This window comes from Pleurodeles waltl, chromosome 7 (genome assembly GCF_031143425.1).
Source record: "Pleurodeles waltl isolate 20211129_DDA chromosome 7, aPleWal1.hap1.20221129, whole genome shotgun sequence".
Classification (NCBI taxonomy): Eukaryota; Metazoa; Chordata; class Amphibia; order Caudata; family Salamandridae; genus Pleurodeles; species Pleurodeles waltl.
In genome coordinates, this window is record NC_090446.1 from 1,047,917,147 (window position 1) to 1,047,938,801 (window position 21,655).

The 21,655-nt window shown below is 47.8% G+C and overlaps 1 protein-coding gene across 1 annotated transcript in view; it reads left to right on the forward strand.

Moving 5' to 3' along the window:
• Nucleotides 1-21,655, forward strand: part of NOL11 (nucleolar protein 11) — a 425,248-nt gene that overhangs the window by 147,787 nt on the left and 255,806 nt on the right. The window contains exon 9 of the mRNA XM_069199905.1: nucleotides 1,967-2,090. Within this exon, the coding sequence (XP_069056006.1) occupies nucleotides 1,967-2,090 (124 nt within the window). The remainder of the gene's footprint in view (nucleotides 1-1,966; nucleotides 2,091-21,655) is intronic.

Consider the following 21,655-nt stretch of genomic DNA (forward strand, 5'->3'; position numbering starts at 1 on the left):
ACTGGCAGAAGAGCTCACACAGCACAACTGGAGAAGGGCCCCATGCCGCATGAGAAGCATGCGGAGGACTGTGCGTCGCAGGGAAGAGTGCTGGGGGCTAGGGCTACACGGAGCCTAAAGATCCCTTGGAGGAGATGCCAACAAGCTTTGGTAGCTGCAAGAGATGCAGTGCACGAGGGTATTGTCCTATGTGAGAATGCAAGGGCTTACCTCCACCAAAGTTGGAGAGCTGGCAGAGAGGACCAAGAGGACTACTTCGGATCACCTCGAGTGATGCAGGATCCAAGCAGTTTATGATGAGAGGAGATCCACGCAGCCAGTAGTCATTGCAGTTGGTGCCTGCTGATGCAGGAGACTGACTCCTTCACTCCAAGGGAGATTCCTTCTTCCTTCTTGTGCAGACTGAAGACTTGCTGCTTTCAAGGGATGCACAGCCGGGGAAATGTTGCAGAAGCTGGAAGAAGCAGTGGAAACAATGTTGCAAGTAGAGTCTTCGTCTTGGGTGCAGATTGCCGGTTCCTGGAGGGTCCAGTTGTGGTTCCAGTGGCTAGAAGTCGAAGTAGAGGTTGCAGAGGAGTCCTGCTGGAATCTTGCATGCTGAATCTGAGGACCCAACCAAGAACGAGACCCTAAATAGCCCTGAAAGGGAGATATTGGTCACCTACCAAGGTGCCACCTATCAGGTGGGGGGGGGGGGTCTGACATCACCTGCCTGACCTGGCCACTCAGATGCTCCCAGAGGCCCTTGCCCACCTTGGATTCAAGATGGCAGAATCGAGGGACCTTCTGGAGGAGGTCTGGGCACCACCCCTGGGGTGGTGATGGACAGGGGAGTGGTCACTCCCCTTTCCACTATCCAGTTTTGTGCCAGAGCAGGGACATAGGAAGGGGGTGGGGGGCGGGGGGGTGTATCTGAACCGGTGTAGACAGGCTTATGCACAGAACACACATAAATGGCGTCCCCGTACTCACAAAGTCCATGACAATGGAACTGGAGTTCATGGGGGCAACTCTGCTAGTGCAGGGGTGCCCTCACACCCGGGTACTTGCACCCTGCCCTCTGGGCTAGGAGGGCCTACCATAGGAGTGATTTACAGTGACCTGGTGCAGAGACCTGTAGTGAAAAGGGTGCATGCGCTCTTTCACGCAGGCTGCAATGGCAGGCCTGCAGATACACTTTCACTTTGCATGGGCTCCCCATGGGTGGCATAATACATGCTGCAACCATGGGGATCCCCTGGTACCCCAATGCCCTGGGTACCATATACTAGGGGCTTACATGGTGGCACCTGTATGCCAAATGTGGGGTGTATGTGGGTTAAGTAACCCAAGTTTAAAGGGACTCTGCAGCGTCTCATGCCATGAACAGATGTACACTGGGTAAGTGACATTTTCCATTTATATATATATATATATATATATATATATAACTTGGCTAATGCCAGACCTAAAATCCAAAACAAACCTACGCAGAACCACCAAATGTATTTTAACAGGCATCAAGCCACTGGGCTTTGTATAAATTCCTTGTTCTGCTATTGCCATCTTTTCAACTTTGACACCCTCCCAACCCACCCACCCACTCACTTACTTCCCTTACTTTGTACAGACCCTTTCTTTCTACACATCCCAAGCCTCACCACCGCTTATTCTTCTTGGATGCTTATATTTTATAATTTGATCTCCCTTAACTTCCACCCTGGAACACCCCCCGTTCTTAGACTGTTCTTCCAGACTCCCTCCTACTCTAATAATCATCAAAGTAGGCATTAAATATAGTCTTTTTTAAATCAAAGATTTCTTTCTGATACCACACTAATATTTATTTTTGAAACCTGTGATAGATTTTGTATAGCTTCCGAGAAATATGGAAAAGACTACATTTATTTTTGTTGCTCTTTTAGTGGGCCTTGTGTGTCCTGGATAACATGGTAACATATATGGCAACATCTTTTCCATTTTGCAGCTATGGTGTTCTGGTGGAAGACTGTACGTCCCACATGGGAAAGTGCTAGCTGTCATCCCTTATCATTGTGAAACATCATCTTTAGCCACGGCTCTTGGGAAGCTTAAGGATATCCAAGACTCTGGTAGGAACCTAATTATAAACTTCATTTGTCAAAAAAGGCCGTTACAAGTCTGAAAATCTAACCAATGATTCTAAATTACTGCACATGTTAAGGTTTTTTAATAATGTCTGCTGCACTGCTTGCCCTTACATGGTTACTAAAATAAGGCTATCTTATTGTAGATTTACTAGCAAGAAATGGATTAGTGCATTGGACAGTGTTCTACTTTTAATTATATATTTCATACGTTTGATTTATCCTATGTATTTTTGCATTTACGCACATTCACAAATTGTTGCCTGCTTTTCCTGTATTATTAGTCGTCCCATGTCTGAGCTATCTAATTATAGTGCAAACATTTCAATATGTTTGAAAAATACATAGGGTTGTTTTCAAGTGGTCCCTCTGGCAAGCAATCTAATTTTATAGGGTGAAGACTCCCAAAATGCAGCACCCCTGTGGGAAAATGTACCTCAAACACATTTGCATTGAACAGTTTGGACTGTTGAAAAAACTATAAACTTGACATGGTATTTTTGAGATGTGCTTGTGGGAAAAGAGGCCAGGATGGGAGCTCTAAGTGCATGTACAGGCAGATAAACATGATATATATGTGCACAGGACGGTGGTCCTGTTTCTCTTGTATTAAAAATAAGCAAACTAGGTTGCTACATACCAGTTAGTCTAGTTGACTTCAAAAAGAAAGTCTTTAAAAAAAAGAAAATTCTTAAGCACTTAAATGTGTGGGGTGAAGAAAAAAACGTTTTTATAACTGTATTTCTTATATTTTGATAAGACCTAAAACAAACGACTTCCACATTAATACAATAGAGCTCCACAGACCTATCTGTTGTGAGAGTCAATTAATCATCCTTTACCACCTCCCCCTTTAAAACAGCTGCTGGGATCACAATCTTTGGTAGGGTTGGGAGGCTCTTTGCTCCTCATTTATAACATTCTTCAGTGTATCCAAGGTAGTGCATGGTCATAGTGACCTGTTGCAGATGAGCCCATAGTGCGCTCTACATCCTCCCTTGATTTTGTTGAACTTCCCTGGGCATCTGCTTCCTGCACAGGTTGTTCTTTCTACTGCCTTGTATAAGATCATACCAGTGATAAATAGCTTTTTGGGTGGGTCCTGATGCTTTCCCCACAATTTGGTAGTATTCCTTTTTGCTACCATGAAACCCAAGGTTACAAAATATCAGTTTAGTAAGATCCACATCACTTTGTTTACCTAAAATAATGTAGTGAGGTTTGAAAGTAATTTTTGATTCTACTGTTTCTTCAAGCTACCTGATAATTGTGCACTAATACCATCCGATGACCAGGACTTCCCAGAGAGTATGTAGGGAAGTTCCTACAGCTGTGTTAAATTTTGAGGCAGGCCGAGTGTGGGGCCTTGCCCCTAGTAAAGAGGCTGCTCCTGTTACAACAAATTTTAATTGAATTAAATTCAGTTAGGATTTGACTGCCAACTCTCGAGGGAGCATCACTGCAACCTCGTAATCTTGATTTTCCATTGGACCGATGTCATTTTTCTCAAGTTTCCTGAAGATTTTATTTTGTATCTGGCTTGTTATTAATTATGGAATTGTGTTGCAGTATATTTGTGATAGTGCCTTCTCCTTGATTTGTTCTACAGGCCTACCTTTAGGAGGGCTACATTCGGGATCCTGCCCCCAATCTATCACCTGTACTTATAATTAGATATCAATTTCAACATGAATTAAATCTGTGAATGGGTCGGTGTTCATATTCGTTTTGGGTGATTTTAAAGGATTTAAGACCCCCAGGATTCACCTCTCCTTTTATGGTGAAAATGCCTGTCATCTTATTGCCGAAACCCCAACAGTTTCTCAACTTCTTTCAGTGTGTGCCCCTTCAACATGTATTTTGGGGGTCATTATGACCCTGGCGGTAGGCGGAGAAGCGGCTGTAAGACCGCCAACAGGCTGGCGGTCTTTTTTTTTTTTTTTGTATTATGACCATGGCGGTTACCGCCATGGTCATCCGCTGGTTCTCCTTTCCGCCCGCCAGGGCAGAGACGACCGCCGGGCTGGAGACCAGGGTCTCCAGCCCGGCGGCCGTCACTATAACGCCGGCGGTATTTGGACCCGGCTGACTGCAATGGATTTCATGGGGTTTGAAACCGCCATGAAATCCATGGCGGTAAGCACTATCAGTGCCAGGGAATTCCTTCCCTGGCACTGATAGGGGTCTCCCCCACCCCCCACCACCACCCCGACTCCTTCCCCTACCCCCCCACCACCCCTGCCACCCCCCAAAGATGGCAGGACCCCCCTCCCCACCCCAACCCCCAACATAACATCACTCATACACACAACACTCACGCAGGCACCACCAACACACATACACGCACACACACCGACATACATGCAAACATCCACACACAGTCAGATACGCACATCCACATTCAAACATACACGCACACATCCATACAGACATACCTACAGACATACACGCACTCATTCCCAAACACACAACACCCCCGCAAGCATACATGCACTCACACACCCCCTCTACATACACACACGCACACCCCCATGCACGCACACAACACACAACACCCCCCCTCCCCTCACGGACGATCGACTTACCTGGTCCGCCGATCCTCCGGGAGGGGACGGGAGCCATGGGGGCTGCTCCGCCGATACCACACCGCCAACAGAACACCGCCACGCCGAATCACAGGATGTGATTCGCTGGGCGGGGTTCTGTTGGCGTGGCGGTGGAGCAACCTCCACTTGCCTGCCAGTATGGCTGTTGTCGGCTCTCCGTCCGTAAAAGGACGGAGAGCTGCCAACGATCATAATAGGCCTAGCGGCAAACCGCCAACACTGGCGGTCTTCCGCACGGCGGTCCCTCGGCGGTCTTGGAAAAAGACCGCCGAGATCAAAATGACCCCCTTTGTGTCTTACACCAGGAGTCTTAAGGTGCCCCACGTGGGCTCCATCAACTGGCTTCTGTTGGTCCTGCCATACAAATAATGAATGTGTATATGTGTTTCCAATTTCAGTCTCTCTTATCTCCTTGCTATGTCGTCTTTTAGGGGAAGCCTCCTTGCCCCCAATTCAGTGACAATCTGGAGTTGAGAAGCCCACACATGTATGCTCTCACATCTGGGAGGACGATTCCTCCATTGTATACCATTCTTTGCAAGGATCGTAGTGCAATCCTGGGTATACCCTTTTTCATAATATGGTTTAGGAGTCCTTTCAGTCTTATCAGAGTAGAAAATCTGGTATTGTAAATGGGGTATTTTGCAACACACATAACGTGGGTAGTGCAACCCTTTTAATTAGTGCTGCCCTCCTCATTAGGTGCAACAAAAGCCTCCTCCATCTTTCAACGGCTAACTGAAATTACTTTTTTGTTGAAGATTTCTATTAGTTTAAAACCAACATGTAAACTTTAAACACAGGACCGCAGCATGCATAAACACCCCCAGCCTTACTGAAATTCTTGTAGGTCTAACCCTACGTTTTTATCCTGGAATTATGGATTGTAATCAGTCTCTTGAAACCAAGCGTTTAGGATAGGTGTCTCCTAAGTGCCCCACAAGTGCCCATTGTACAAAGCACTGACTTAGTCCAGATTATGCTGTGTACCCAATTCTGAGTCTGAGAGTTACTTAAGAAATTAGTACGCTTAAGTGCTCTGTTCACAAGACGATGAGCAAGGGAGAAGAGGGCATCCCTGCCTAGTTCACTTCCCCAATGGGAATGATCTTGACATCACTCTGCTTACTCTCAAAGTGACTGTTGGAGCCTTGTATAGTAGCGATACCCATGTACAAAAATTGGTACCAAACCTGAATGCTTTCAGCTTTTGTAGTAGGTAGACCCAGTCTATAGAGTCAAACATTTTTTCTGTGTCTAGTCACAGTATGACCAAAGGCTGCTGTGTGCCTCTCATGTCCTTAGCCAGTTGTGCAGTCTTCTGAGGCTTAGTCTGGTTTTTCTACCTGGCATAAACACAGTTTGGTCTGTGTGCACTAGGGTGCCAATTACCCCGGCGAGGCAGGTTGCCAGTAGTTTGGCCAGCAACTTTACAGCTGTATTGATGTATTGTATTGTATTGTAATCGTATTTATATAGCGCTTACTACCCCTGACGAGGCGTCGAAGCGCTTTTCGATGAGTAGCACGCTACTCCGGAACCCAACAAGAATTAGTGATGGATTAGTATCATTTAATAATGAGTACAGTTTTAGTATTATTATGAGTTAATTTGAGCCGCGGATATGAGAGTTTGTTAGTTAGATTGACTGGAGTTAGGGAGGGGTGGAGGAGGAAAGAAATCCAGAAGTGTTAATTGGGAGTATATCCTTCATTTACTCAACCCAAAGGCTTGGGATGAATAAAGGGGGTCGGAGGGGGAAGAGTGTGTGGAAGGGTTAGGGAGAGCATAGTAGCAGGGTGAGATGAGTGCAGGAGAATTTAGTAGGGTTGTGTGGGAGGTCACAGAGGTAGAGTGAGGTTCGTTGAGTTAGATGTGGAGGTGAAGGGAAGAGCTTAGGCAGAGATATTTAGGAGATAAAAGTGGTAGAAGGGATTTGGGATGAGACAGAGTGAGAATGGAGGATAGTTTGATAGAGACATGACATAATAGTGATGAGTAGATAAGTGTGATAAGATGAGAGCAGGAATTCATAGATATCTAGTATAACAACCCAAAAAAACCAGGAGCCATGCAATGATCCACAAACATGCCAAGCACAGAAACATATATATATATGCAGTGCAGTGGTTCTATAAGTAGTACAGGTATCTCTGGGTTTTCCTGATTTAGGTATGGCTACTATGGTTGTGTGACAGAGACTGACAGGGAACGCCACCTTTTCCCTAGTGGCCTTGAACTTATTTAGCATATGTGTCCCTAAGACAGGGAACTTTTCTGGTATAGTTCTACTGGAAACCCATTGGTTCCTGTTGCTTTTCTGTTGGGCTTAGACAAGTCTTTTCCTAAGCTCCACCATGGAGAGTTCCCCCTCCAGGATTGTTTCAACTTCCCTGGTCAACTGTGACTCTTGGGAGCCTGTCTCAAGGTAGAGTGGCTCTCTGTCTTTAAAGCTCCTCTTCCAGAGCTACTGATTTCTTTCACCTGCATCTTTTACATTGAACAATGAGGTTTTGGGCCCTGTTCCTAAGAACAGTCTTTTTACCCTCCCTCAATGTCACCTGTGATTTCACCAACCTGTTGTTTTCCTCAGATACAGCTTATAGTCACCTTATAGCCCCCTTACCACCTCTCTGTTCGGCAGCTCCCATGCATTTAATCTCCACATGTGTCCCCATTGCTCTTCTTTCATTTTCCCTTATATAATTTTCAAGGGTGAATGGTCTAAGATGCCTTCTGTACCACTTTAAGTATCCAAGGGTCCACTTTAGTCAAAGGGTAAAGGGAATCTTCATCTCTCCAACTAACTAAATACAACTTAAATCTCTGCTGATGTCATCAGCAGTAACTTTCCATAGTTCATGTACAGTTTGAAATGTGCAACTCCGTTAGCTTTTCATCTCTGTCCAAGCATCAGTATGACCTTTGATCACTCTGGTGTCCAGTAATCCAGAGGGGCGTTCTTCATAGCTTCTCGTTAACACTCCTCGTTCTTGGCAACCCATCTTCCCATACCCATTTTTCTGCAACTAACAATAAGGTCTTAATTAACTGAAGACTTGTGCAGCCGCACGTGCAAATAAAGAAATATACAACAAAAGTAAAACTCAATTTTGAAGATTAAACACAGAAAAAACATTTCAGGCCTCCACTCCAGTGAGCTTAACATAGAACCCAAAGCACATTAGAGTACATGATTATACGTGCTTCTCTCATAAGCACAATAAATGAAGAATATCTATGAAAATATAACTTAACTAAGCGTTCACAGTACCAACACATTAGAATAAAGTTGCATATATGTGACTTACATATAATTTTTCTGCATTTCTACTTATAACTCCACTTTAATTATATGACTTTCCACTGCACTATGTTTACATAAATACATTTGAACACTAAATATATATATATATATCTCATGAATAGATTTTCATTCACATTTCTGGAATGCATAATAGTGCAGCAGAGGTATACTTTCTCTGTACCAAATACTGCCTACCTGCTGCTGCCCCTCCAGTCACCCGGACCCGACTCGCCCTGCAATTGTGCACCTTCCAAAAGTCTCAGAAGGTTGCCAGCAGTTCGCCAGCCAGCCACCATTTCCCTTGGATTGGAGGAGTTACTTCAAGTGCCCGATGACATATTAAGTCTTCACGAACGTACTCCTTTCTTCAGTGAGACTCTCTAGAACTTTATCGTTTTCATCCAATTTTATCTACACTCATCCAGATGTTTCATATCATCACAATATTTACACTGACTATTCCCCAGCTCAAAATCCACTCTCTTTCTCTTGTATTTGCTTTCTCAGCCTTCGTTCCCTGCAACACTTTATATCCTATTATCAGAACTATTGCACATATGGCAATAACCAACATCTTTAAAATAAAACCTACAATTCCACTTTCTAAGTTTCCAAGCCCTCTGCCTTACTGCAGAAAACCCATTTCCTATTGTTTTCCATGCGCCTGTCGCTTCCAACTCTTTCAGGACCTTTATCAACCCAGAAATGTTCCAAATATACCTATCTTCCTCCCACTGCAGAAAAGTGCAAATGACTTTTAATAATCAGTCATTGCCAAAGCCGGGGCACAACAGAGACTTTCTCTCAGCTCTAGGAAGGCAATCAGACAATCGTTATCCCAGGGTACTAGATCAGAATATCCTCTGTAAAGGTTTGGCCACTATGGAAAAGTTGGGTATCCACCTGCGCCAGTAGCCCACTATTCCCAAAAACATCCTGACACCTCCCTGTGTGGTTGGCAGGCTTATTTTCAGAATGGCTGAAATTGTCTCTTTTGACACTTCCCTTGCTCCTTACTCAATGTGATGTCCAAGATATTGATTATCTTTCTGACAGCAACCTTCCTGGGGATACTTTATGTCCATTCTCAGATAGGTGGTTAAACAGTGCAACTGCATCTTGTTTGCAAGCGTCCTGAATGTTCAACGCCACTATAGATTGTCAATATATTGTATCAAAAGTGAGTTACAAAGTATGACCAGGGACTCCAGATTTTTCTTAAGAATCTGGTTGAAAACAGAAGGTCTTTCAGTATACCCTTGTGGGACTCGGCACCATGGCAGAACAAGATTTCCAAACCGAAATGTGAAAAGGAATTGGCTATCCTCGTGCAATAGAATAGAGAAAAATGTTTTAAATAAATCATTGATAGTGAACCGCTTAGCCGTACATGGTATCTGAAACAATATCACAGCTGGATCCGGCACCACGCAACACAAGGAACAACAATGTTGTTCACCCTTCGCAGGTCCTGTACAGTCCTGTTCTTTGCATGCGGCTTCTGCAAGCCCATAATGGGAGAATCACAAGTGTAGGAAAGTACCTTCTTTTTGGTATGGTTACCCCCACTTTTTGTCTGCTGACAGGATGTTTTTGACTTTGGATCATTGTAAGGAAATGCCTCCTTGGCATGGTTGCCCCCTGACTTTTTGCCTTTGCTGATGCTATGTTTACAATTGAAAGTGTGCTGAGGCCTGCTAACCAGGCCCCAGCACCAGTGTTCTTTCCCTAACCTGTACTTTTGTATCCACAATTGGCAGACCCTGGCATCCAGATAAGTCCCTTGTAACTGGTACTTCTAGTACCAAGGGCCCTGATGCCAAGGAAGGTCTCTAAGGGCTGCAGCATGTCTTATGCCACCCTAGAGACCTCTCACTCAGCACAGACACACTGCTTGCCAGCTTGTGTGTGCTAGTGAGGACAAAACGAGTAAGTCGACATGGCACTCCCCTCAGGGTGCCATGCCAGCCTCTCACTGCCTATGCAGTATAGGTAAGCCACCCCTCTAGCAGGCCTTACAGCCCTAAGGCAGGGTGCACTATACCATAGGTGAGGGTACCAGTGCATGAGCATGGTACCCCTACAGTGTCTAAACAAAACCTTAGACATTGTAAGTGCAGGGTAGCCATAAGAGTATATGGTCTGGGAGTCTGTCAAACACGAACTCCACAGCACCATAATGGCTACACTGAAAACTGGGAAGTTTGGTATCAAACTTCTCAGCACAATAAATGCACACTGATGCCAGTGTACATTTTATTGTAAAATACACCACAGAGGGCACCTTAGAGGTGCCCCCTGAAACTTAACCGACTGTCTGTGTAGGCTGACTAGTTCCAGTAGCCTGCCACACCAGAGACATGTTGCTGGCCCCATGGGGAGAGTGCCTTTGTCACTCTGAGGCCAGTAACAAAGCCTGCACTGGGTGGAGATGCTAACACCTCCCCCAGGCAGGAGCTGTGACACCTGGCGGTGAGCCTCAAAGGCTCACCCCTTTGTCACAGCCCAGCAGGGCACTCCAGCTTAGTGGAGTTGCCCGCCCCCTCCGGCCACGGCCCCCACTTTTGGCGGCAAGGCTGGAGGGAACAAAGAAAGCAACAAGGAGGAGTCACTGGCCAGTCAGGACAGCCCCTAAGGTGTCCTGAGCTGAGGTGACTCTGACTTTTAGAAATCCTCCATCTTGCAGATGGAGGATTCCCCCAATAGGGTTAGGATTGTGACCCCCTCCCCTTGGGAGGAGGCACAAAGAGGGTGTACCCACCCTCAGGGCTAGTAGCCATTGGCTACTAACCCCCCAGACCTAAACACGCCCTTAAATTTAGTATTTAAGGGCTACCCTGAACCCTAGAAAATTAGATTCCTGCAACTACAAGAAGAAGGACTGCCTAGCTGAAAACCCCTGCAGCGGAAGACCAGAAGACGACAACTGCCTTGGCTCCAGAAACTCACCTGCCTGTCTCCTGCCTTCCAAAGATCCTGCTCCAGCGACGCCTTCCAAAGGGACCAGCGACCTCGACATCCTCTGAGGACTGCCCCTGCTTCGAAAAGACAAGAAACTCCCGAGGACAGCGGACCTGCTCCAAGAAAAGCTGCAACTTTGTTTCCAGCAGCTTTAAAGAACCCTGCAAGCTCCCCGCAAGAAGCGTGAGACTTGCAACACTGCACCCGGCGACCCCGACTCGGCTGGTGGAGAACCGACACCTCAGGAGGGACCCCAGGACTACTCTGATACTGTGAGTACCAAAACCTGTCCCCCCTGAGCCCCCACAGCGCCGCCTGCAGAGGGAATCCCGAGGCTTCCCCTGACCGCGACTCTTTGAATCCAAAGTCCCGACACCTGGGAGAGACCCTGCACCCGCAGCCCCCAGGACCTGAAGGACCGGACTTTCACTGGAGAAGTGACCCCCAGGAGTCCCTCTCCCTTGCCCAAGTGGAGGTTTCCCCGAGGAACCCCCCCCCTTGCCTGCCTGCAGCGCTGAAGAGATCCCGAGATCTCTCATAGACTAACATTGCGAACCCGACGCTTGTTTCTACACTGCACCCGGCCGCCCCCGCGCCGCTGAGGGTGAAATTTCTGTGTGGGCTTGTGTCCCCCCCGGTGCCCTACAAAACCCCCCTGGTCTGCCCTCCGAAGACGCGGGTACTTACCTGCAAGCAGACCGGAACCGGGGCACCCCCTTCTCTCCATTCTAGCCTATGTGTTTTGGGCACCACTTTGAACTCTGCACCTGACCGGCCCTGAGCTGCTGGTGTGGTGACTTTGGGGTTGCTCTGAACCCCCAACGGTGGGCTACCTTGGACCAAGAACTGAGCCCTGTAAGTGTCTTACTTACCTGGTTAACCTAACAAATACTTACCTCCCCTAGGAACTGTGAAAATTGCACTAAGTGTCCACTTTTAAAACAGCTATTTGTGAATAACTTGAAAAGTATACATGCAATTTTGATGATTTGAAGTTCCTAAAGTACTTACCTGCAATACCTTTCGAATGAGATATTACATGTAGAATTTGAACCTGTGGTTCTTAAAATAAACTAAGAAAAGATATTTTTCTATACAAAAACCTATTGGCTGGATTTGTCTCTGAGTGTGTGTACCTCATTTATTGTCTATGTGTATGTACAACAAATGCTTAACACTACTCCTTGGATAAGCCTACTGCTCGACCACACTACCACAAAATAGAGCATTAGTATTATCTATTTTTACCACTATTTTACCTCTAAGGGGAACCCTTGGACTCTGTGCATGCTATTCCTTACTTTGAAATAGCACATACAGAGCCAACTTCCTACATTGGTGGATCAGCGGTGGGATACAAGACTTTGCATTTGCTGGACTACTCAGCCAATACCTGATCACACGACAAATTCCAAAATTGTCATTAGAAATTGATTTTTGCAATTTGAAAAGTTTTCTAAATTCTTAAAAGACCTGCTAGGGCCTTGTGTTAGATCCTGTTTAGCATTTCTTTTAGAGTTTAAAAGTTTGTAAAAGTTTGAATTAGATTCTAGAACCAGTTGTAGATTCTTAAAAAGTATTCCAACTTTTAGAAGCAAAATGTCTAGCACAGATGTGACTGTGGTGGAACTCGACACCACACCTTACCTCCATCTTAAGATGAGGGAGCTAAGGTCACTCTGTAAAATAAAGAAAATAACAATGGGCCCCAAACCTACCAAAATACAGCTCCAGGAGCTTTTGGCAGAGTTTGAAAAGGCCAACCCCTCTGAGGGTGGCAACTCAGAGGAAGAGGATAGTGACTTGGAGGAAAATTCCCCCCTACCAATCCTATCTAGGGAGAACAGGGTCCCTCAAACCCTGACTCCAAAAATAATAGTCAGAGATGCTGGTTCCCTCACAGGAGAGACCAACACCTCTGAAATCACTGAGGATAACCCCAGTGAAGAGGACATCCAGTTAGCCAGGATGGCCAAAAGATTGGCTTTGGAAAGACAGATCCTAGCCATAGAGAGGGAAAGACAAGAGATGGGCCTAGGACCCATCAATGGTGGCAGCAACATAAATAGGGTCAGAGATTCTCCTGACATGTTGAAAATCCCTAAAGGGATTGTAACTAAATATGAAGATGGTGATGACATCACCAAATGGTTCACAGCTTTTGAGAGGGCTTGTGTAACCAGAAAAGTGAACAGATCTCACTGGGGTGCTCTCCTTTGGGAAATGTTCACAGGAAAGTGTAGGGATAGACTCCTCACACTCTCTGGACAAGATGCAGAATCCTATGACCTCATGAAGGGTACCCTGATTGAGGGCTTTGGATTCTCCACTGAGGAGTATAGGATTAGATTCAGGGGGGCTCAAAAATCCTCGAGCCAGACCTGGGTTGACTTTGTAGACTACTCAGTGAAAACACTAGATGGTTGGATTCAAGGCAGTGGTGTAAGTAATTATGATGGGCTGTACAATTTATTTGTGAAAGAGCACCTATTGAGTAATTGTTTCAATGATAAACTGCATCAGCATCTGGTAGACCTAGGACCAATTTCTCCCCAAGAATTGGGAAAGAAGGCGGACCATTGGGTCAAGACAAGGGTGTCCAAGACTTCAACAGGGGGTGACCACAAGAAAGGGGTCACAAAGACTCCCCAGGGGAAGGGTGATGAGACAACCAAAACTAAAAATAGTAAAGAGTCTTCTACAGGCCCCCAAAAACCTGCACAGGAGGGTGGGCCCAGAGCCTCTTCACAAAACAATGGGTACAAGGGTAAAAACTTTGATCCCAAAAAGGCCTGGTGTCATAGCTGTAAACAGCATGGACACCAAACTGGAGACAAGGCCTGTCCCAAGAAAGGTTCCACTCCAAACTCCCATCCAGGTAACACTGGTATGGCTAGTCTCCAAGTGGGATCAACAGTGTGCCCAGAGCAAATCAGGGTCCACACTGAAGCTACTCTAGTTTCTGAGGGTGGGGTGGATTTAGCCACACTAGCTGTCTGGCCGCCTAACATGCAAAAATACAGACAGCAACTCTTAATTAATGGGACTAGAATAGAGGGCCTGAGGGATACAGGTGCCAGTGTCACCATGGTGACAGAGAAACTGGTTTCCCCTGGCCAATACCTGACTGGAAAAACTTACACAGTCACCAACGCTGACAATCAGAAAAAAGTACATCCCATGGCAATGGTTACTTCAGAATGGGGAGGGGTCAATGGCCTGAAACAGGTGGTGGTCTCCTCAAATATCCCAGTGGACTGTCTGCTTGGAAATGACCTGGAGTCCTCAGCATGGGCTGAGGTAGAACTAAAAACCCATGCAGCAATGCTGGGTATCCCTGAACTGGTGTGTGTGAAAACAAGAGCACAATGCAAGGCACAGGGTGAACAAGTAGAGCTGGAGTCTGGAAGAATGGCCCAGCCTACCAAGAGAACAGGAAAGTCAGCTGGGAAACCAACTGCAACACAGCAAAAGAAAGGGAACCTCTCTTCTCAGGAAGAAGTTCTGCCCTCTGAGGGAACTGAGCCTTTGGAGCTTGAACCTTATCAGGTTGAGCTCTTAGGCCCAGGGGGACCCTCAAGGGAGGAGCTGTGTAAGGGACAAGAAACCTGTCCCTCTCTTGAAGGCCTTAGGCAGCAAGCTGCTGAAGAGTCCAAAGGCAAGAAAAATGGAACGCATAGGGTCTATTGGGAAGATGGACTCCTGTACACTGAGGCCAGAGACCCCAAACCTGGTGCCACTAGGAGAGTGGTAGTGCCTCAGCTGTTCAGGAAGTTCATCCTAACATTGGCCCATGACATTCCCCTTGCTGGACATTTGGGACAAACCAAGACGTGGGAGAGGTTAGTCAACCACTTCTACTGGCCCAATATGTCCAACATGGTTAAGGAGTTTTGCCTCTCCTGCCCCACCTGTCAAGCCAGTGGTAAGACAGGTGGGCATCCAAAGGCCCCCCTCATTCCACTTCCAGTGGTGGGGGTGCCCTTTGAAAGAGTGGGTGTGGACATAGTTGGTCCACTAGAACCTCCCACAGCCTCAGGAAATATGTATATCCTGGTAGTAGTGGATCATGCTACCAGGTATCCTGAAGCTATTCCCCTTAGGTCGACTACTGCCCCTGCAGTAGCCAAGGCCCTCATTGGTATCTTTACCAGAGTGGGTTTCCCTAAGGAGGTGGTGTCTGACAGAGGTACCAACTTCATGTCAGCATACCTAAAGCACATGTGGAATGAGTGTGGGGTGACTTATAAATTCACTACACCATACCATCCACAAACTAATGGCTTAGTTGAGAGATTCAACAAGACATTAAAGGGCATGATCATGGGGCTCCCAGAAAAACTCAAAAGGAGATGGGATGTCCTCTTGCCATGTCTGCTTTTCGCTTACAGAGAGGTGCCACAGAAGGGAGTAGGATTCTCACCCTTTGAACTTCTGTTTGGTCATCCTGTAAGGGGACCACTTGCCCTTGTTAAAGAAGGCTGGGAGAGACCTCTCCATGAGCCTAAACAGGACATAGTGGACTATGTACTTGGCCTTCGCTCTAGAATGGCAGAGTACATGGAAAAGGCAACCAAAAACCTTGAGGCCAGCCAACAGCTCCAGAAGTTTTGGTATGACCAAAAGGCTGCACTGGTTGAGTTCCAACCAGGGCAGAAAGTCTGGGTTCTGGAGCCTGTGGCTCCCAGGGCACTCCAGGACAAATGGAGTGGCCCTTACCCAGTACTAGAAAGGAAGAGTCAGGTCACCTACCTGGTGGACCTGGGCACAAGCAGGAGCCCCAAGAGGGTGATCCATGTGAACCGCCTTAAGTTCTTCCATGACAGGGCTGATGTCAATCTGTTGATGGTAACAGATGAGGATCAGGAGGCAGAGAGTGAACCTCTCCCTGATCTTCTGTCATCAGACCCAAAAGATGGCACAGTAGATGGAGTGATCTACTCAGACACCCTCTCTGGCCAACAGCAAGCTGATTGTAGGAGAGTCCTACAACAGTTTCCTGAACTCTTCTCCTTAACCCCTGGTCAGACACACCTGTGTACCCATGATGTGGACACAGGAGACAGCATGCCTGTCAAGAACAAAATCTTTAGACAGTCTGACCATGTTAAGGAAAGCATCAAGGTGGAAGTCCACAAGATGCTGGAATTGGGAGTAATTGAGCGCTCTGACAGCCCCTGGGCTAGCCCAGTGGTCTTAGTCCCCAAACCTCACACCAAAGATGGAAAGAAAGAGATGAGGTTTTGTGTGGACTACAGAGGGCTCAATTCTGTCACCAAGACAGATGCCCATCCAATTCCAAGAGCTGATGAGCTCATTGATAAATTAGGTGCTGCCAAATTTCTAAGTACCTTTGACTTGACAGCAGGGTACTGGCAAATAAAAATGGCACCTGGAGCAAAAGAAAAGACAGCATTCTCCACACCTGATGGGCATTATCAGTTTACTGTTATGTCCTTTGGTTTAAAGAATGCCCCTGCCACCTTCCAAAGGTTGGTGAATCAAGTCCTTGCTGGCTTGGAGTCCTTTAGCACAGCTTATCTTGATGATATTGCTGTCTTTAGCTCCACCTGGCAGGATCACCTGGTCCACCTGAAGAAGGTTTTGAAGGCTCTGCAATCTGCAGGCCTCTCTATCAAGGCATCCAAATGCCAGATAGGGCAGGGAACTGTGGTTTACTTGGGACACCTTGTAGGTGGAGGCCAAGTTCAGCCACTCCAACCCAAGATCCAGACTATTCTGGACTGGGTAGCTCCAAAAACCCAGACTCAAGTCAGGGCATTCCTTGGCTTGACTGGGTATTACAGGAGGTTTGTGAAGGGATATGGATCCATTGTGACAGCCCTCACTGAACTCACCTCCAAGAAAATGTCCAAGAAAGTGAACTGGACTGTGGAATGCCAACAGGCCTTTGACACCCTGAAACAAGCAATGTGCTCAGCACCAGTTCTAAAAGCTCCAGATTATTCTAAGCAGTTCATTGTGCAGACTGATGCCTCTGAACATGGGATAGGGGCAGTTTTGTCCCAAACAAATGATGATGGCCTTGACCAGCCTGTTGCTTTCATTAGCAGGAGGTTACTCCCCAGGGAGCAGCATTGGAGTGCCATTGAGAGGGAGGCCTTTGCTGTGGTTTGGTCCCTGAAGAAGCTGAGACCATACCTCTTTGGGACTCACTTCCTAGTTCAAACTGACCACAGACCTCTCAAATGGCTGATGCAAATGAAAGGTGAAAATCCTAAACTGTTGAGGTGGTCCATCTCCCTACAGGGAATGGACTTTATAGTGGAACACAGACCTGGGACTGCCCATGCCAATGCAGATGGCCTTTCCAGGTTCTTCCACTTAGAAAATGAAGACTCTCTTGGGAAAGGTTAGTCTCATCCTCTTTCGTTTGGGGGGGGGTTGTGTAAGGAAATGCCTCCTTGGCATGGTTGCCCCCTGACTTTTTGCCTTTGCTGATGCTATGTTTACAATTGAAAGTGTGCTGAGGCCTGCTAACCAGGCCCCAGCACCAGTGTTCTTTCCCTAACCTGTACTTTTGTATCCACAATTGGCAGACCCTGGCATCCAGATAAGTCCCTTGTAACTGGTACTTCTAGTACCAAGGGCCCTGATGCCAAGGAAGGTCTCTAAGGGCTGCAGCATGTCTTATGCCACCCTAGAGACCTCTCACTCAGCACAGACACACTGCTTGCCAGCTTGTGTGTGCTAGTGAGGACAAAACGAGTAAGTCAACATGGCACTCCCCTCAGGGTGCCATGCCAGCCTCTCACTGCCTATGCAGTATAGGTAAGCCACCCCTCTAGCAGGCCTTACAGCCCTAAGGCAGGGTGCACTATACCATAGGTGAGGGTACCAGTGCATGAGCATGGTACCCCTACAGTGTCTAAACAAAACCTTAGACATTGTAAGTGCAGGGTAGCCATAAGAGTATATGGTCTGGGAGTCTGTCAAACACGAACTCCACAGCACCATAATGGCTACACTGAAAACTGGGAAGTTTGGTATCAAACTTCTCAGCACAATAAATGCACACTGATGCCAGTGTACATTTTATTGTAAAATACACCACAGAGGGCACCTTAGAGGTGCCCCCTGAAACTTAACCGACTGTCTGTGTAGGCTGACTAGTTCCAGCAGCCTGCCACACCAGAGACATGTTGCTGGCCCCATGGGGAGAGTGCCTTTGTCACTCTGAGGCCAGTAACAAAGCCTGCACTGGGTGGAGATGCTAACACCTCCCCCAGGCAGGAGCTGTGACACCTGGCGGTGAGCCTCAAAGGCTCACCCCTTTGTCACAGCCCAGCAGGGCACTCCAGCTTAGTGGAGTTGCCCGCCCCCTCCGGCCACGGCCCCCACTTTTGGCGGCAAGGCTGGAGGGAACAAAGAAAGCAACAAGGAGGAGTCACTGGCCAGTCAGGACAGCCCCTAAGGTGTCCTGAGCTGAGGTGACTCTGACTTTTAGAAATCCTCCATCTTGCAGATGGAGGATTCCCCCAATAGGGTTAGGATTGTGACCCCCTCCCCTTGGGAGGAGGCACAAAGAGGGTGTACCCACCCTCAGGGCTAGTAGCCATTGGCTACTAACCCCCCAGACCTAAACACGCCCTTAAATTTAGTATTTAAGGGCTACCCTGAACCCTAGAAAATTAGATTCCTGCAACTACAAGAAGAAGGACTGCCTAGCTGAAAACCCCTGCAGCGGAAGACCAGAAGACGACAACTGCCTTGGCTCCAGAAACTCACCGGCCTGTCTCCTGCCTTCCAAAGATCCTGCTCCAGCGACGCCTTCCAAAGGGACCAGCGACCTCGACATCCTCTGAGGACTGCCCCTGCTTCGAAAAGACAAGAAACTCCCGAGGACAGCGGACCTGCTCCAAGAAAAGCTGCAACTTTGTTTCCAGCAGCTTTAAAGAACCCTGCAAGCTCCCCGCAAGAAGCGTGAGACTTGCAACACTGCACCCGGCGACCCCGACTCGGCTGGTGGAGAACCGACACCTCAGGAGGGACCCCAGGACTACTCTGATACTGTGAGTACCAAAACCTGTCCCCCCTGAGCCCCCACAGCGCCGCCTGCAGAGGGAATCCCGAGGCTTCCCCTGACCGCGACTCTTTGAATCCAAAGTCCCGACACCTGGGAGAGACCCTGCACCCGCAGCCCCCAGGACCTGAAGGACCGGACTTTCACTGGAGAAGTGACCCCCAGGAGTCCCTCTCCCTTGCCCAAGTGGAGGTTTCCCCGAGGAACCCCCCCCTTGCCTGCCTGCAGCGCTGAAGAGATCCCGAGATCTCTCATAGACTAACATTGCGAACCCGACGCTTGTTTCTACACTGCACCCGGCCGCCCCCGCGCCGCTGAGGGTGAAATTTCTGTGTGGGCTTGTGTCCCCCCCGGTGCCCTACAAAACCCCCCTGGTCTGCCCTCCGAAGACGCGGGTACTTACCTGCAAGCAGACCGGAACCGGGGCACCCCCTTCTCTCCATTCTAGCCTATGTGTTTTGGGCACCACTTTGAACTCTGCACCTGACCGGCCCTGAGCTGCTGGTGTGGTGACTTTGGGGTTGCTCTGAACCCCCAACGGTGGGCTACCTTGGACCAAGAACTGAGCCCTGTAAGTGTCTTACTTACCTGGTTAACCTAACAAATACTTACCTCCCCTAGGAACTGTGAAAATTGCACTAAGTGTCCACTTTTAAAACAGCTATTTGTGAATAACTTGAAAAGTATACATGCAATTTTGATGATTTGAAGTTCCTAAAGTACTTACCTGCAATACCTTTCGAATGAGATATTACATGTAGAATTTGAACCTGTGGTTCTTAAAATAAACTAAGAAAAGATATTTTTCTATACAAAAACCTATTGGCTGGATTTGTCTCTGAGTGTGTGTACCTCATTTATTGTCTATGTGTATGTACAACAAATGCTTAACACTACTCCTTGGATAAGCCTACTGCTCGACCACACTACCACAAAATAGAGCATTAGTATTATCTATTTTTACCACTATTTTACCTCTAAGGGGAACCCTTGGACTCTGTGCATGCTATTCCTTACTTTGAAATAGCACATACAGAGCCAACTTCCTACAATCATGCTAACCAGTACTCTGCTCTCTCCCTCTTATTTTGGTTGTCTCTGACTTCCTGCACCCCACAATTGGCATGCTGGTGCCCCATGTTAGTCCCTAGTATATGGTACCTAGGTACCCAGGGCATTGGGGCACCAGAGGTTTCCCCATGGGCTGCAGCATGTGTTATGGCACCCATGGGAACCCATGCAAAATGTGTCTGCAGGCCTGCTGTTGCAGCCTGATTGAAAAGGTGCATTCACCCTTTCACTACAGGTCACTGCACCAGGCCACTGAAAGTCACCCCTCTGGCAGGCCTTCCTAGCCCAGAGGGCAGGGTGCAAGTGCTTGTGTGAGGACACCCCTGCGTGAGCAGAGGTGCCCCCACGAACTCCAGCTCCATTTTCCTGGACTTCGTGAGTGCAGAGAAGCCATTTTACCCGTGTACTGGACATAGGTCACTGCCTATGTCCAGGTTCATAATGGTAACTCCGAACCGATGCATGTTTGGTATCACACATGTCTGAATCATACCCTAATACTGTTGCCAGTATTAGTGGTATGATTCTACACTCTGGGAGCTCCGTAGAGGACCCCCAGCTTTGCTTTTACCAGTTTGCAGGGTTTTCCCGGCTAGCCCGCGCTGCTGCCATCCTGCAGACAGGTTTCTGCCCTCCTGCGGCTTGAAAAGCCCATGGCCAGGAAGGCAGAACAAAGAATTTCCTTTGGGAGAGGAAGGCAACACCCCTCTCCCTTTGGAAATAGGTGGTTCGATGGCATCTGTCGCTGTAGATACGCATGTTTTGCATAGCTCGCCATCTGGTGTTGGGTCGGAGTGTTACAAGTTGTTTTTCTTCGAAGAAGTCTTTCGAGTCACGGGACCGAGTGACTCATCCTTTTGTCTCCATTTCGCATGGGCGTCGACTCCATCTTCGATTGTTTTTTTTCCGCCATCGGGTTCGGACGTGTTCCTGTCGCTCCGAGTTTCGGAACGGAAAAACAGCTAAATTTCGGAAGATTTTCGTCGGTATTGTTGCGTTCGGGATAGGCGTAGTCAGAATCAACACCGCATCGAAGATCGAAGAGCTCCGGAGCCCTTCGGGGTAGTTTTCGATCCCCGTCGGGGCCTGCTCGGCCCGACCGCGTGTAGAAGAATGCCGATGGAACGGACCCCGTTCCGTTTCTGTCCCAAATGCCACAAAAAATACCCCTATTCAGACCAACACTTGGTCTGTAACCTGTGCCTATCACCTGAGCACAGTGAAGACACTTGCGAGGCCTGTCGTGCGTTCCGGTCCCGAAAAACACTCCGAGACCGTCGAGCAAGAATACTCCAAATGGCGTCCACGCCGACAGCGCACCGAGAGTTCGAGGTTCAGGAAGAGGAAGAAACCTTTTCGATACACGAATCGGACTCCGAGGAATTCGACGATCCACGAACCGTGAGTAAGACGTCGAAAAGCACTCATAAGAAGATTGTCAAGGCCCAGGGGACGCCACTGCCACCAGGCCATGGCTCCACCCATAAATTCGGTGACCGACCGTCGGCACCGAAAAAGGCCCAATCAGTGCCGAGACCGTCCGACTCCGGTCGAGACACCG